At 38.9% G+C, this 17,378-nt stretch overlaps 1 protein-coding gene across 3 annotated transcripts in view; it reads left to right on the top strand.

Annotated features, from left to right (window-relative positions):
- Window positions 1–1,422: 1,422 nt before the first annotated feature.
- Window positions 1,423–17,378, top strand: part of GDPD1 (glycerophosphodiester phosphodiesterase domain containing 1) — a 28,307-nt gene continuing 12,351 nt past the window's right edge. The window contains exons 1-4 of one of the 3 annotated variants that reach the window (XM_075059520.1): window positions 1,423–1,595; window positions 9,919–9,961; window positions 14,893–15,028; window positions 15,881–15,926. In XM_075059520.1, coding sequence (XP_074915621.1) covers window positions 1,460–1,595; window positions 9,919–9,961; window positions 14,893–15,028; window positions 15,881–15,926 — 361 coding nt within the window. In that variant the 5' untranslated portion in view covers window positions 1,423–1,459. Of the gene's footprint in view, window positions 1,596–2,114; window positions 2,188–8,755; window positions 8,776–9,918; window positions 9,962–14,892; window positions 15,029–15,880; window positions 15,927–17,378 lie in introns of those variants that run through there. The other 2 variants (XM_032784962.2, XM_075059522.1) reach the window with 2 other exon arrangements.

Genomic DNA, 17,378 nt, shown 5'->3' with positions numbered 1-17,378 from the left:
TTATCCCACTTTTGGCCTTGGTACGTGGGAAAGTTTGCCTCTAATCTCTTTAAGGTGGTGGTGTGAGAAACTCTAGAATGAATTGAGGATTATGATAATGTAATAGGCACTGTAGGTCTCCCTCTTTAAAACAAGCAAAACATTACATGCATTCCTGGGTTTATGGTGTTTATTGATCACACCTAGACTATCAGTCACATTGGTACTGTCCTCCAAAAAGGAAAGTTTAACAGAGAGATTATTTTTGTTGATCCCAGAAACTATTCTTGCAATAATCTTTTAAGTATGATTTGTTTTAGATGGGGTTTTACAGTGCTGGTTATTAAACATCCATAGTGCTTTCCATAAGAATAAGGGTTCACAGGCACACTCAGTCAATTGTACTTCAATCACTTGTTTTACACTAGTTGAATCACAAGCAATTGGCTGTTTCCAGGCTAGCCATCCTCTGCTGATTTAGCCGCTGGCCATATTAGAGCTGCATTAAACCCAGTGATGCGCATGTGACTGGCATCTTTAATCAAAACATTCTCAATCATCTCCATTTCTGTGCAGGTGCTACCTCTTCCATCCCAAGTAGGTGGAAGGGGTAGCACCTGTGGCTGCCTGGACAATGGGATGGGGGAGAATGTAAGGATGCCCACAGGCAGTGGCTTAAGGGCTGTGAGGTAAAAAGTTGTAAAACTTGACACCAGTGCACGTATACTGGGTGGGAGTGGAAAGAGGTGATTCAAAGATGGGCGCTGCCTAAACCACTGGAGAAAATAGGAGAGGGTTTGAGGTTCCCCTCAGAGGCTGGAGGAGGAAGCCTAGAGGAGCACACCCTGCTGAGCTGAAATGGGAGTAAGCCCTGCATCTATGAGGGATGGGAAGGGGAATTTCTTCCATGGCATAAAGTTCCCCTGTGCTGGGTGACAGGGTTTAATCTTGCTATGGGGAAAGAAAGAGGTCTAAATACTCCAAAGAAGGGAGGAAATAAAAAAGATGTTAATTTGCCCTCCTTGTGGGAGGAGCCCTCTCAGGGAAGATAGAGGCTGTGGGGTTAACCCCATGTGTGCAATAGGGCGGTACAATCTGTGGGGAGGTGATTAATCCACCCTCCCTGGTGTATATGGCAAGGGGGGGCTGAGTCCCCTGGAGACTAGAAGAGGGGGTCAATTCCCCTCAAGGGGGAGCTGAGCCCCCTGAGGGTTAGAGTCCCCCTCGAGGAGGTGTGGGTGAGTCCTGGAGTGCAGAGGACTGGACTAGATGACCGCTGAAAGTCCCTTCCGATTCTCTGACCCCCCGGTGCTGGACCTGGTCCGTTTCCCCTCAGGGAAGGGCCAAGCCCCCTTTTTGCGCGTGCGGCTGCGCTCTCCGTTCCCTCCCCCAGGTTGACCGGCGGGGGAGTGGCTGCGGCTGCGCGGGGCGGCCCGTGCGCCGCGCGCAGCCGCGCGGCTCGGCGGGAGTCAGGGCAGAGATGCCGGCGTCGCCCGGGTGCTGGTCTCTACGCGGCGGCTACCTCCTCGACCTCGGCGCTGCTGTCCAAATGCCGGGACTGCACAACCGGCCTAAGCGCAGCGCTTCCGCTGCCGCTACATCTCCCACCGCGCGGCGTGAGATCACCTGGGCCTGGGCTCGACCGGCGCGGTCCTGTGGGGGCTGGTCGTTTGCAGCCGTAACCACGGTCGGGCCTGGGTCACCTCTCGCCTCAGGCTTGGGGGGCACCTGAAGGTAGGGAGCGAGGGGTAACCCCCTCCTGGCTTTTCCCCCCCGTTCCTCCCTGCCCGATGGTGGGGGATCTCACCTCAACCCCCCTCCCCATATGCGGTCCTTGTTCTTGCGGGACGTGCGGGTCAGCCCCAGCCGTGCCGCCCCCGCAGACCGTAAGCGGGCTGTGCCGCAAGAGGGCTTGTATCCCTACGCGGTGCGGCGCTGTGTTGTGGGCAGGCGTTCTTGCCTGCAGTACTTGGGGCGGTTGGCTTGCTAGGCAGCTGATAGCCATCTGTGTGCAGGTCCACGATTCCCTCGCATCTGCCTCCTCCCCCCACTTCTCCCTCCTCCACACCAACTCCTAATCGTCCTTGGTTTCAGGGTCTAACAAATTCTCCAACTCCAATCGTCCTTGGTTTCAGGGTCTAACAAATTCTCCAACTCCAGCCACAGCTCATGTGGAGCCACCTGGCTTTGCGTGGAATCTACATTTTGGTGGTTTCTACCCCAAACTGGGCCCAGATTCACTATACGTTTTTTCTTTGTGAAAAGTGTGATCTAGTTGTGAGAGCAGGGCATTGGGAGGCAGACTTCTGGGTCCTGTTAAAATAATGGAAACATTTTCTAAAACTGCAAAGAATCCTGTGGCACCTTATAGACTCACAGACATTTTGGAGTATGAGCCTTCGTGGGTGAATACCCACTTCGTCATGCATCTGACGAAGTGGGTATTCACCCATGAAAGTTCATGCTCCAAAACATCTGTTAGTCTATAAGGTGCCACAGGATTCTTTACTGCTTTTACAGATCCAGACTAATAGGGCTACCCCTCTGATACTTGACATTTTCTAAAACCTAATTTTTACAAAAACCTACATTTCTGATTAGTGATTGACCTAAGTAACTTTGCTCCTACTGTTTTCTAGGGTATGTTAGTATATAACCAGCCTATTGGTTTACCTCCTCCACAGTTGCACCAATCAGCAGCTTTAAAAGATAATTCTTATTCAATAGGATGGTCATCTGTTAGGCACTTCTATGCAAACAACCTTTACAACCTGAATGCAGGACAGCGTGCGTACAACTGGGGCAGTAGTAGTAACCTCAGGATACTGAAACGGCTAGTTCGCCATGTAAGACTGATACTGTGAGAAGTGAGTTAGATGTATATATAACATAGTGTTTGCTAAGTAAAACTTCTTCAATTTACTGCTTTGGATATATTATCAGGACCTTACTTTGTTACCACTATGAAATTCAGAAATCAAGATATCTCTTAACTTGTGTACTGAGAGGGCTGATCAAACTCTATCCCTTCTATCTCAGTTTACAGCACCTGCATAGAAGTCCTCATCCATTATTTGTAGATAATCTTCCACTGGTCTTTCAAATTTACCATTTCAAAACATAGATCAGTAACTGAGCCCTGATACTCTATGCTAGAATCCATGCAGGCTTTGCAGATTGAGTTGCAGCCCATTTTGAAAGCATTGCTTACCAGTCACACTTGCTGCAAATAGGCATCCACTTTGTACGTTTTTAACTGATAATGAACTATATCTTCTTGCTGTCATTGGGGGTTTGTACCTGGTCTATTACATGTATAAAGTAGAGGGAGGAGAGCCTTCTTACTTCATATATGTTTTTGTCGAATTCTGTCATCTTATAACTCATCCGTGGGCTCTGTTCATGGCTCTCATCTGCCCCACGGTGATGTTCTCTGAAGTAGAATGTGAAATGAAAATCTCTAGGTGTGGCCACTTTAGCTCCATGCCAAGTATGGCAGGGAAGGAGGTCTTTGCATTTGTTTAGACCTTTGGCTATATAGCTGACATACCAAGTAAGCAAGCAATACATCACTATAGAGAGGTACCTAAACATGTAATATGTCAGAATGCATGTAGTAAACCCAGCCTTTGCATTTCAAAGGAAGGAAGATGATTCATTGCAGCAGTTAATTTCCCTGTTTCAGTTCCTCTGTCACAAGTTAGTTCATGGAGATTGTGTTACAGAACTAGGGCTCCTTTTTCAAAACATCACAACAGACATGTACAGGGAATTTGACAGGGTGGATTTGATTTAAATCATGATTTAAATCACTAATCAGGAAGACTCGATTTAATAATTGATTTCTACATAAAAGTGTATTCTTTTCAGTTGCTATAACCTTAATACATATTCTTCACAACTCAGGTGTATGTTTCATTTTTAGAAGGTACACACTATACATTTTTAAAGTGATTTATTTTGAAAACTTTTCAGATTAGTTTTACAGCTATATCACAAAAATTAATGATTGTTTGGTTATTTCATTTGCCAAAGGTAATTGAAGCAGATATTTATGATGTCATTGGGAGGTGAACAATCTCCAGTTCAACAGGTTAATCATTAATATTTGGAGGATTTTCTTGCCATGCTGCACTGGGAGGAGTCTGTCTGGTGGTGATCATTTAAATTGTTTTATTTAACTAAAACAACAATATTATGTATTCTGGATTTTTTTCTTCAACAGCAAACATACAATATTTTAATAAATCAGCATATGAATTTTTGAATTTAGTTAAACGTTCAAGTTTTTAAAATCAGGTTTGTTTAAAATTGTTTTTAACTACAGTAATTAAATGAAATATTAAAAAAAATTAAATTCACTATGTCAGACAGGTCAACATAAGAAACTTAAAACTATTGGCTTCTGCAGCTAACTCAGTCGTCTTCAAACAAGAAAATGAAGGTGTTTATAATCTGGAAGAGAAAAACAAGCTTTTCTGCTTTTTCAAGTCCCAAACGATTTCTCGATTTGGAATTAATTCATCCAAAGGAAGAAAATATTCTTTCTACACAGGCAGAAGAACCTATTGTTGTCAAAAGTGAGATTATCACTTCAACGGTCTTTGAATCCAAGTTCTTAAGCGACTTCCAACAGTTCACTGGTGTTACTTTCTTTAAAACATCATCAGCAAACATATGTTTCTCAAATGGTTCTTATGCCCAAACTGGGTCTCTTTTACGGCCTGCTGCCATTATAGGTTTTCCCTTCTAGTGGGAGAAAGGTATGGTAGATCTCAAATCAGTGAAGGCTACACTCAGAAAGACCTCAAGACTTCTGGAATATGCTGTTCAAATAGTTTCACCTTTGTTTCTACTGCCTATCCCTCCCCTCTCACATTTATCTCCAGACTTCTTCTCCTTGTCCAGATCTATTGTGCCCCCAACAATCTTCTATTCATTGAACTTTTTGAAACTGCACTTTTAGAGAGAGGTAAGGGATTGGCTCAGTGTATGCAAATTTGCAGAGGGACAATAGGGTTGAGGTGTGTTATTTCTCACCTCTATATATTGTTTAGTTATTTAAAAACATTTTTGCTGTTAACAAGCATGTTACCTCTGGAGAGACAAATCCAGAGTTTGAGAATTGCAAAACTAAGCTTCTCTGATGGTATCTTCTAGATTGAGCACTGCATCCCATTGGGTAGATAGAAAGATTAACCTAACTAATCAATACAGAAGCCCCGGGAACCCCATAAGATTGGGTTCCTAATCCATGAACTATTGGAACTCATTTACAAAACTTTTCTTAAACATTACGTGAATATATTGTCTCATACTATAGAATTAGAATTTATAATCCCTATTCCATGATAAGATATCTTTGAGCTATAACGTATCTTAATTTAAATGATCTTTAAATCGTTTTTTTCCTCAAAGCATTTTAGCCAAAAAAATCTGATGTAAAGAATAAAAATTTTTTTTTTTAATCATTGATTTTTATCCACCCTGGAATCTGAAAGATGACATGGTAATTCTATAGAAAGGACTTAATTAATCCTCTGGTACTCTCCCAGATTTCCTACCTACAAATTCAAAAACTTTTATCTCAGTCATTAACTGTAGCCTTTTATATTTCTGAGATTGAGCACTTAGCCCAAGAGAAAATTGTTGGTCTGAAGAGGAACATAAAAATACAGCAGGTGCGTTTTAAACATTTTTCGTAGTATTGGCTGTGTAATTTATCATTAATCATGTAGTATTGAGAAACAAAATGGTTAAATGAGTACTTGAACAGTTACCCATATTAGTTAATGAGTGAGAAGAATCCTTTAATTGAAAGACCCAGAAAAAATATTTGTCCTATGGTAAAATTTCTGTTGACTCTGGTAAAGGTAACTTTTTTTTTTTTAAAACAGTGATTTTTGTCAAGATTATTAGTGACTGGAGTCAGTGATTAAACTTATTTTTTTCTGAGAACTACTGGTGCAGAGCACTTGGTAACTATATGTGTCCTAGATGTCTCACAGGGCTTTCTTATTAAAGTGTACATGCTTGCACTGGGTAATGTAACTTGTCAGCGTGGTCTTAAATTTCATTCTTACATTCATGAGATGCACACATTTTTTAATCTTCCTTCTGCTGTCTAAATTCTTGCACCATGTCCTTTACTTTGGCCTTTGAGTACCTTTGTCTTGCTTGCTAACCATATTATAAGGCTTGGCGTATAAATCTGTTTTAAAATGAAATTCAAACAAAATAGACAATACCGGGAGGATCTAGTCAACAGTTGTAATTTTCTGTCCATCATGACTTTTCTGTGTAGCTTTCTCCCATACCTGACACCTTAGGAGGAATCATCTCCTCAGCTGATATCTGACTCCTGTTTCTGCTGTGGAAAATTCCTGGTCACTTCAGATATGTTGCCAGAGTGCAACGCTTTTTCTTGCTGATTTTGTTCATTGCTAATGGGTTTGTTTCATCCCATTCAGACTGTTGTAATATTCTCTTTTCTCACTGCATAACCAGCTGACTTCAGCTGGTAAAAACCCCTGTTCTAGGAATCTGGCTAGCAGCAGGCCAGGCAATAGAACTCCAGTTCTAGCTCAGCTACCTCCTTTGGCTGTTGGGTTCTGTGTTCATTCCACTGCCTTTGGAATCTTCAGCCAACTTTCTGTTCTGGTTGTTCTTTAAACTATTCTTTCTGCTCCCCAAAAGCACCCACTAGCATGATTGTCTGCTGCTGATCTGTTTGTCTCATCACTGCCTGTATCATGTGGCTGGCCACACCCATCATTTAAAGCCTGACTTGTGGACTTCCTTGCTCCTACTGAAGATTAATTTGATTTTTGCTTTTGTTTTCTCTTTACGTTTTGGACTTATGGACTGTGTTACTACAACGAAGTCAGAGTTTAAGATAGTTTAAGATTCTTGTCCTCATCACTAAGGCCCTATGTGGCTTTGCCTTATCTAAGGAATTGAGTTAAGCTACATTGATATAAGCCATGTTTCAGTTAAATTAAATGTGTCCACACACAATCTTGCTGTAGTATAACTAAATAAGTTTAAAATCCTACATTTAAATTAAACTGGTGCAATTCTGAATGTAGACAAAGCCTTAGACTCCAAATATCCTTTTATTACTTCTCTTCTGAGGCTGAATTTCATTGCATCTCTTGAATTAGTTCTGTGTAAATATCAAAACAAAATAAGGTCTGAAGTTTTTGAACAACTCTCATGTAAAAGGTTTAGAAAACCTGACCTGTGAGGAAAGGTTAAAAACCTGGGCCTGTTATAGTCTTGAGAAAAAAAGACTCATGGGGAACCTAACAACAATCTTCAAATATGTTAAGGGCTGTTTTAAAGAGGACTATGATCAATTGTTCTCCCTGTCCACTTAAGGTAGGAAAAGACATAATTGGCTTTAACTTTAGAAAGGGAGATTTAGGTTAGGTATTAGGAGAAACTTTCCAACTCTAAGTTTAGTTACATGCTGGAATAGGCTTCCAAGAGAGGTGGAATCCCCATCCCTGGAGGTTTTTCAAAACAGATGGATAGACACACATTTAGAAAATGAAATAAAAAAATAATGGGTTTGTATCACACTATCAGTGTGTCATGTTCTGTCAGTCTAACCATAGTAAACTTGTTGCCATTCAACCTGTCAGTCTGAGGCTCCCACAGCTAGTGACCTCTGCAGTTAAATTCTGTGAACTAGTGGAAATGAGTGGGGCCTTGTCTAAACACAGAAGCTGCACCAGTTAACTTAACTTGATGTCATGCAGTTTTTGTATCTGGAGTCTTAATCTGTTTAAAAGTATTTCACTTTAACTTGCACTTGTAAATTTACCACACTAAACGTACATAAGTTTAAATTGATGTGAGTATTCACACACACACACAGTTGTATAGGTTTCACTAAATCAGAATAAAATATCATCTCTAGTTAAACCATTACAGCTTTGTAGATCAGGTCTCGTTATCAATTTGTACCATATTCTTTATCAAGTCTCTCCCACCGCTTTGTCACAGCTAAGAGGGAGCAAATATTTGCATAGGTGCCTTCTCCAACAGACATTGCTTCCAGATACTGTAGCTCTTGTATGTTTCCAGTTTTTTTTTTCAATTTTTATTTTATGGACTATGATTCTTGTTTAAAAACAAGTGTATCTACATGCTAGGCTACTTTCAAAGGCTTGTTCAACATTAGGGAAGGGTCATCTTAATCTTGCAAATCTCTTTTTAGCTTACTCCTGGCTCAGAGTAAAATAGGTTTGTATATCTGTCCTTATCCCAGCTGAAACTAATATCCTTTTCACTACCCCCATGCCAGGCCTCTCTATCTTGGCAAAAATCCTTTTTGATGCTAATTAGGCTTCTATTTACATTTAGGATACTTCCTGAATCAATTTGAGTAAAATAAAGATACCGGCTTCTATTTTCTAATAATTCCAACTTTTTATCAGATATGAATTTTTGGCAGGTAGAATTAAATTTGTCATAATTCTACAGTAACCTTACTCTGGTCATTCAGAGCCCAGGACTATGTAACCAAACAGTCTGTGGACCACCAAATGCTTTGCTGACTGCAGTTTGCAAACCTCTGATGTGTAGTCATTGCCGAAACTTGTTCACAAAAATAATTAAGTCTTGACTTCTCATTCTGAAGCCATATTCTGTTTTTTGTGTCTTCCCCGTGCAATATAAACATGGAACTCATTTAGAGCGAAGTTTTTAGTATCTCTGTTGGAAGCTATAGTAGTGAAGAGGAGTATTTTGAACACTGGCTGGGCTGTGTTGTTAGGCTTCAAGAACGTGGTCAGTCCACACTTTCTTTCACAGTGTTCATTCTCATCCTGTCCCCTTGTCCCTGAAATAGATCTTCTGTGTGTTTTTACTGCTATATCATGGAACCCATTCTCATTAACAAAGTTACTTGAGACAAAATTCTCCAGTAGTGGGGTGTTACGCTATTGGCCTGCCATTTCTTGGGATGAGGATGTTTGTTCAACTCAGTTTCTAAAGGATGCAGTTTGCACCATCTCTGTCTGGAGCTGAAATTATCTTCTCTACAGCACATACTTCCTTCATTTGAAAGGGCCTTAGGTTAACCTTAAATCCTGCAGCTGGGCTTTGTGTTAGCATGTTCAATAAGTTTAGCAATGTTTTAGTTAATCTGCAGAATTTGTCAAGAAGTCATACAGGATTCATTATTCTTGACTGATACCAGCCAAAGTTCTCTTGTCTGAAGCAGACTTGTTTTATGGTAAGTGTCTTATTGTAGATAATTAAGTGTCTGGTTCATTTCATCTGTGCTATTGACATAGCACTTTAATGCAATTTGAGAAATAGTCTGAAGTATGTGGTATTCTAAATGTCTTGTTTTGTGATTTGCAGATCATATATAATGAGGATCAAATGCTGTCTAGGGAGTTCTACAAAACATCCTTCAGTTGCTTTTTTTTTATATATAGAGGTTCAGGGCAAGGCACTGCGTCTTGGGAGTAGCAGTCTTTGTGGACCACACATCTGTACTCTGTATATTGAGTAGTCTGCTCTACTTTGTCAGTTATGTGGGGACCTCTGGCAAGTTCCTAGTATGGCTCTTTGGGGAAAGTCTGAGTGTCTAATGTATGTAATTCTCAGTAAGAACTTCAGTGCTTTCTGTGTTCAAAGTGCTATACTAACGCTAAGACTTAAAACACTTCTATAAGAATTAGCCTCGTTTTAGAGTTTGGAAAGCTGTGACACAAAGAGGTGATGTGACTTGCCTAAGATGATACAGTGAGTCACTGTCAGGTAGAATTAGAACTCAGGATTTCTGGCTCATTCCTCCAGACCATATTCCGTCATAATATTGACATTTTTACCCATTGAATTATTTACGTTCATTGGTATATTTTTCCTCAGGGTGTAGTAAAAAGATATCTTTTATTAAATTTGTTCTTGATGTTTTCACAGGTGCTGGAGAGAACCTGGAAAACACAATGGCAGCTTTTTGCCAGTAAGTACAAAAGGAACAAATATCTAAAATAGTCTTATTTAATAATTTTGTCTATATATGAAACGTTAAAGAATTGTATTTGCCACATAGCAGCTGTTTAAGATACAGTATTCCATTTCTATAATAATACTTTACATTTCTATAACTAACATCTGTCATCCAAGTGCTTTACACACAGTAAGTATTATCCTCATTTACAGATGGGGAAACAGGGGCACAGATGTTATGACTTCCCCATGCAGATAGTGGCCGTTGGGAACAGAACCCAGGAGAGCTGATTACTATCTTCCCTTCTGAAACTATGAAAACATACTGCATGTTTCTTTAATCCTGCCTTTGAAAACCGACATATTTAGCTGAATGAGACTTACGTCATGAAGATGGCAGTTAGTACTGACCTCGTATTTGAAAATCAGAGTAGCCTGGTGTCAGTTCTTGGCACTGCACTTGGGCTGCCATATAGAGATTCATTGTGTTCTTTCAATAAATTACAAAGCTTTTTGCATTGTTCATGTGTTGCGCAGATGTCTCTTGAAGAGATTTACTGCAGAGGGCAATGGGAGGAGACCAAAGTGGGCTAGGGGGTTCTACTCATGCATTGTCTGGTGACTTCTGTATTGAACCAAAAACCTGCAGCTCCGCTGTTCTGGGTTCCTCTCCAAAGCCCTGGTTGTAATTCACCGTTTTCAAAGTCTGCAGTTTGAGGGGCTTTAGAAAAGACTTCTCAATATCAACTGTAATGAGGCTGTTAAGTTTAAAAAAATAATAAAAAAAAAAAAAGACATTTCTGCCTCTCTACTCTTAGGTGACTGAGAGGAATGTTGGATTTGTTTCTTTCTGGAATATTGCTGAGAACTCCAAAGTCTTGATTACAACAAAGTTATCAGCAATATTCCAGAAAGAAACAAATCCAACATTCCTCTCAGTCACCTAAGAGTAGAGAGGCAGAAATATCTTTTTTTTTTTTTTTTTTTTTTTTTTTTTTTTTTTTTTTGAATTTAATTTGTATTGAACAGCCTAATTACAGTTAGTACACTTTCTTCCAGAGTATGCAGCAGTGCCAGTGTTCCTAACCAAACAGCACTATTGAAAATCACCACAGGGCTTCTAATCTCCATGACAGCTTAGCATAGTGTTTGTTTTTTTTAAAACTACTTCCCTTTTTTTTCTTAACCTCTGTTAACACAAGCTCTTCAAAGCAACCTGTTACCAATTCTCTTAAAATCTATGTAGTATATTGCCTTAAATCTGTTATTTTGATGATTTGTGCTAAAACTTTAGATAAAGTTTTCCTAACTTAAATACAACTACATGGGGCAAAACTTTGAATGTTTTCTCATCTGCATTTTAGTATATTTATGTATCAGTAATGTGTGTTGCATAATTCTTACCTGGATAACTAGATTTTACTATTTTAAGTTCCTACAATGCTCAGAGGTGTACAGGGTCATGGTTCCTGCCCTAAGGAATATAGTAAGAGTAAAGTGAGGTATTTTTTGTATTCATTACTATCTATCCCTGTCACAGTGTAACTGATATTAACTGTGAATCTAAGCTCTTCAGACCAAGGGCCGCATTTTTCTTATTTGTAATTTAAAGTGCCCAACATATATATAAGCGCGCGCACACACACACACTCTTTGATTTTAGGTTTAAAATTATTTCTAAACACAGCGTGTTTTAAAAAAAAATCTTTAAAATTATGTTGAGACCTTGCATGCAAAGTGCTATAAAAATCACAGTAGAAATGTTAATTGCGTGTAGAATACAAAATGTACCTTAGCACCATGTCTCTGGGATCTTGGCAGGAATCAGATAAAGAAGTCATCAAGAGATTGACAGGTCTTTTCACTGAGTTTTAGTTTCTTCTTCTAAAGCTATATTGTTGATGTGAGAGAGTTCATTAGAGAGTTCGCTGGGCTTCAGGAAATAAGAGAACTTTTGTCAGTCTGGTGTTTATAAACTACAGGCATTGCCAAATGGGAATGCATCTTTAGGTTAGGCCTTCTGTTCTGATATCTTTCGCTATGTGGAACATGTTAGGGCTTTATGAAGACAAACAGCTGTATTTTTGTGAGTTTATCTCTAAACCTAAAAAAGTCTTGCTTGATCGGGATTTTATCATTAGGTTCTGAATGAGTCTGTTGTCCAGCAATACCAGAATACTTTGTATTTTTGAGTCGAGGAATGTCTTGTCTTTTTTAGGGCAATGTGAGTTTGAGAAGTTCGGACTGTGCTGTAGAGCAGACTCTTATTTCCAGCTGAAACCGCTAAGTAATAAGAAGAGAAACCTTCTAGCAGTAGCTACTAGTTACAGGCTGGCAAATACTTAGGATCATTAACAATAGGAGCTGTTGTTTTCCTGCTTCTGTTCACCAGCAGCTCTATGTTTTTTAAGCAACAGTATCATTTGATAACAAGTTTTGGTAATATATGATACTGAACTGTCATTCATGAACTTGGCCTCTGTCCTGTAATATAGCTAGAAATGCTGTTTTTTCCGGAGACCCAGTCAACTGAAACCAGGCTGAAAATCAGAGTATTCTTGATATTGTATTTTCTTCTCTTCTCGCACTTAATTATTGAGACTGAATGGTAGCTAATAGCAGAGAGGTTTTAATTTGGCACATTCCTGGTTCTTGGTCATCATAACAGCTAGGTCAGAAATCATGTTAAGCAGCCTTATGGCAATATGCTACAATATTTGTTTGTAGTATTGCGTACATATTATGCTTAAATCATAAAAGGCCAGATTAATGTCAATGAAAAGTCTCTCATTAACTTGAATGAACTCTGGATTAGTCCAAAAATACTGAAATCAAGCCACATTGGTAAATGTTTTAAGATCCATTGTCAAACAGCTAAGAAAAAATATTATTCTGTTTTAACCGAAAGGCTTTCAAACTTTAGTTTATATTTCTTAACTGTCTGATGTAACTTAACCTCCTGGGTCTCTCTTATGTTGATAGATGGAGAATTCAATTTTCATTGGAGACTGGAACGCAGTTTGAGTTTAATATTTTTAATTTATTTAGATCCAGCAGTTTTAAAAAAAATAATACTTCTCTGCCTTACCTGCAGTATATTGAGAGTTTCACATAAGTTTTGATACTAGGGTTATGATAATCTAAATAATAGAATGGAAGATATGTGGCAAAGTCCTCTGCACTGCTTTGAAAATCTAAACCTGGATTATTTAATGAGGTGGAGAATGCTTAGATAGGAGGTTTGAATGCTAACTTTTTAAATAAAGACAAATGAGGTCAATAAAGTAATATTTTTGTGTGTGTTTAATATGCCAAGCAATATACCTTCCTTGTCAGTCTTAGGGCTAGTCTACACTGGCAATGTTAAAGCGCTGCTGCTTGTGTGGTCATGGCACAGCGCTGGGAGAGCTCTCTCTCTCTCCCAGCGTACTAAAAAAACCACCTCAATGAGAGGCGTAGCTCCCAGCGCTGGGGCACTGTTTACACTTGTGCTTTACAGCGTGGCAACTTGCTATGCTCAGAGGGGTGTTTTTTCACAACCCTGAGCGAGACAGTTGCAGCGCTGTTAATTGCCAGTGTAGACAAGCCCACCTCTCACAAAGGAAGAAACAAACAGATTAGAGTCCTTGCTGTGTCTAAATCCCTAGTAATTTTAGATCATTAAAGAGACATTACATAATGTGCGTACTTGTCACGATTTAACATTTTGACTACTTGTTGGTGGTAAAATGAGGTCATATCTTCCAAGGAAGTGATATTTACAGCTTTAAAAGTCAGTGATTGACTGCTTTTTACAAACTGGTTTCAGAAGCTTAATTTATAAACCTTAATAATATATTGCAAATTATTCCTGACCAATCTGCTCTAATTGATTTTACAAGTAGAAATTAGACACTCAAATCTAATTCTGGATTTTTTCTATTTAAGTGAAATAAAACCGTAAAGAGAAACAGAAACAGATGTATCAAGTTCAACTAACTTAAATTTTGTTTTATTTTTTAATTAATACTCATCAGTCTTCTCCATTCTTCTACCTTTCCCTTCACAAAAAAAAAGTCTGTCAGCCCTTTCCTCCAGGCACCCACTATAGGAATACAGAGGGAATTTAATCTCCTGGGTTTGTTCAGTCCTTTGTCTCTCAGATGAGACTATCAAATGTGCCAATTACGGAATTTGGTTTCTGTGGTGTGGGCTCCTGTGCACTAGTAATTTGATTGTAGAGTTTGGTGATCTCATAGGTCACCTGGGAATTCTCAGATGGAAACAGCTTGTGTTAGTTCTAACCTGAGCTGCATTTCGTCCAGTATCCTAAAGATCCAAGGCTGCATGTCCATTTGCTAATCCCCTGAGCCGTCCCATCCCTGCTAACTTAAATCAGACAAGCTTTTTAAAAAGAAAAGAATCACTGTGCTGAAGTGTTCAATATTTCTTTAGCTGTCTCTTATATGTCATTTTAAAGAAATTGTTTGTTTTAAAAAAAATCTAATTTAAAAGAAAAACCTATGCCATTCAAATAATTTTCATTAAAGAGTGTTTAAATTTATAATTTTCCTAACAGTAAATATGCTGAGGCTAGAAAGTGTCAGATGCCAAAATTACTAAACTGTGACCATGGAGAGTGAAGTACCCTGTCACCCTTAAAGTTTGTCCCGCTGTGTTGAGAGAGATTAGCAAGACTGTGTGTTGAGGCTTAGACAGTACAGGGGCCGGGGAGTCAGGAGCTTCCAAGTTCAAATCCCAGCTTGGACACTGATTTTGACACTGGTCTTGTGCAAGTTGTTAACTTTGTTGTTCCTCAGCTTCAAATGGTATACATGTAAATAATTTAAAGTCTCTTGGTTTCACCAGGACCAAGTTCACTGGATAAAAGTTTGTGTGTTTTTAAATTATTTGTGCATTCCACAAAGTACTTGTGGTTCAAGACTGCTTTCTGGCTTCCTGCAGTGCAGTTAATGTGGGGACAGATATGTTGGAGCTAGACTGTCATCTGACGAAAGACCAACAAGTAGTGGTATCGCATGATGAGAATCTGAAGAGAGCAACTGGAGTTGACATCAGTATATCTGACCTCAAGTACTCAGTAAGTTTTTAAGAAAATTAAAAAAAAAAAACAAAAAAAAAAAACCACAAAACCTAATAGTTAAAAAATAGACAACATATATATATTGCTTTGTTAAGACATTAGGCTAGGGAAGGAAGCAAAGGACACTGCACTTGTGATTTCCAAAGTGTGTATCTTGCATTTGTAGAGTGTCCTTCAATACCTAAATACTGAGCCATTATTTTAAAAATATATCTCTTGCAGAACTGTAATTTTTCACTAAAATTTTAATAGAATTACCGAAGTCTTAGGCCAGGTCTACACTAGGGGCTGCGGGAAATCGGTCTAAGTTACACAACTTCAGCTACATGAGTAATGTAGCTGAAGTCAATGTACTTAGCTCTACTTACCGCAGTGTCTTTACTGTGCTGAGTCGACGACTGACGCTCCCCCACCAACTCCGCTTCTTGCGCCAGTGGAGTACCGCAGTTGACGGGAGAGCACTCAGCAGTCAATTTATCACGTCGTCTAGGCTAGACATGATAAATCGACCCCTGCTGGATTGATCGCTGCCTGTCGATCCAGCGGGTAATTTAGATGAGCCCATAGATAAAAAATTCAAAATCATCCTTTGGTTTATCCAGTTGCTGCTAGGGTAGCTCTTAGAATATTCATTCTGCTTTGTGTCATTGTGCAAACAACTCGCAAAACCATTTCTAATACAGAGGCAAGGAGACCTTATAAATATATACAAAATGTTAGTTATCTTTTCAAGATAATCAATGTTTATATGATTTGTGGCTTGAAATTTGTTCTGCTCCATGTGTTTCAAGAAAAAACAATGACTGTTTGTGTGTATTTTTGCTCATTTTTTCTGTTTGTTTTTTTAAGGAACTCCCACCATATCTCTGCAAATTGGATGTCACCTTTCAGAAAGGTAATCTTTTTGTTTCTTTGTAGGTAAACCTATCATTTTAAATTGCAACAGCATTTACAATATTTTTTCATTAATTAACCATAGCACAGTTCTTATTCTGGCAAATGAAATGGAAGATTGTTTGTTTAAATCATCTGCCTTGATTTAAAAAAATTGATATATTCCACATCAGTGAGTAGTGATTTAATTTAAGATGTTTACTCAGCAAGAGAGATTTTCCTGTTCAGTTACTTCCATGCAATAAGTACATCCACTTTCCAATTCCCCTGTGATTTCTTTTAAGATTGTTGATTCGTGATCCCTGATATGGGGGGGTTGGGGGGAATGATTTTTCTCTTTCCAACTAATGGCATTTGGCTAGTGTGTTATCTGGTTGCGACTTCAAGAGATATTTTTGGATCTACTACACTGTTCTGGTAGAGACTTCTGCAATATGCTGGCTGACACAAATGCATTTTTAGCAGAAGGAATGGAGAGAATGAGTTGCTCTATTAATGGGTTTAAGCAAAGCACCAATATAGCTGTGAGAGGAGGAAAGCATATAAAATGGTGAAAATACTCCTCCTGAAAACAAGGTGCTTATTCTCAGGCTGCTACTTAAATAGATCATGTTCACCATGTTGACAAACTCAAATTAAGAGTAATTCCCCCACCTCAAAACCTCTGAAGACTTTATCAAATGGGCTAAATTGAAGGACTTAGTATCTGTATTTAGTATTAATGGTCCTCAACGTTGTTTCAGATATGCCCAAGGTTATTCAAGACATCCATCAGGAATCTTAAAGCATTTAAAAAACCACTAAGTGAAGCTTCACAATTATCCTATTTCCCAAATGAGGAAATAAGGGTACAAAGGTCAACTGACTTGCCCAAGGTAACATAGCATCTGTGGGACTGAAACCTGGATTTCCTGGCTCTTGTTCCCTTCTCCAACCACTTGATAATGCTTCCTCAGTAAATATAAGTTTGAGAAGAGAATATACTTTCTTAACTAGATGATACCTATCTATTCTTCTTTCTATTAGTCCCACCTTCTGTTTATCATTATCTGTTAACCATTAAATTTAGCAGGTTGGAGCTGTTGGAAGTTGAGGGTGACAATTAACTTAGGATTTGAACAGGGTGGGCATTGAAATGATGAACTCTGCTACATCATTTTCTTGGGATGGATTTTTATACTTGCCATTTGCCACCTGATGAGTTCACACATCCAGGTTAAAAATTAGAACTAAATTTGTATATGCTTTTCAGATTTCTATACAAGTATACTGGTCCAAGAGGGTTTATTTTGTTCCCCCAAGTATGTGCATCTGAGGGTAGCATATTGTGCTGTATGCTGGACCATAGGATTGGCCTTGATAATGATTTTGATTCACTTAGATAGTTGCAGGGGTTTTTTTCTCATTACAAGGAGTATGCTAGCTTTTCAAAACTATCTTTCTTTTAGGTTCT

This window comes from Chelonoidis abingdonii, chromosome 20 (genome assembly GCF_003597395.2).
Source record: "Chelonoidis abingdonii isolate Lonesome George chromosome 20, CheloAbing_2.0, whole genome shotgun sequence".
In the NCBI taxonomy this organism is placed as follows: domain Eukaryota; kingdom Metazoa; phylum Chordata; order Testudines; family Testudinidae; genus Chelonoidis; species Chelonoidis abingdonii.
This window is presented reverse-complemented; position numbering and strand designations above follow the sequence as displayed.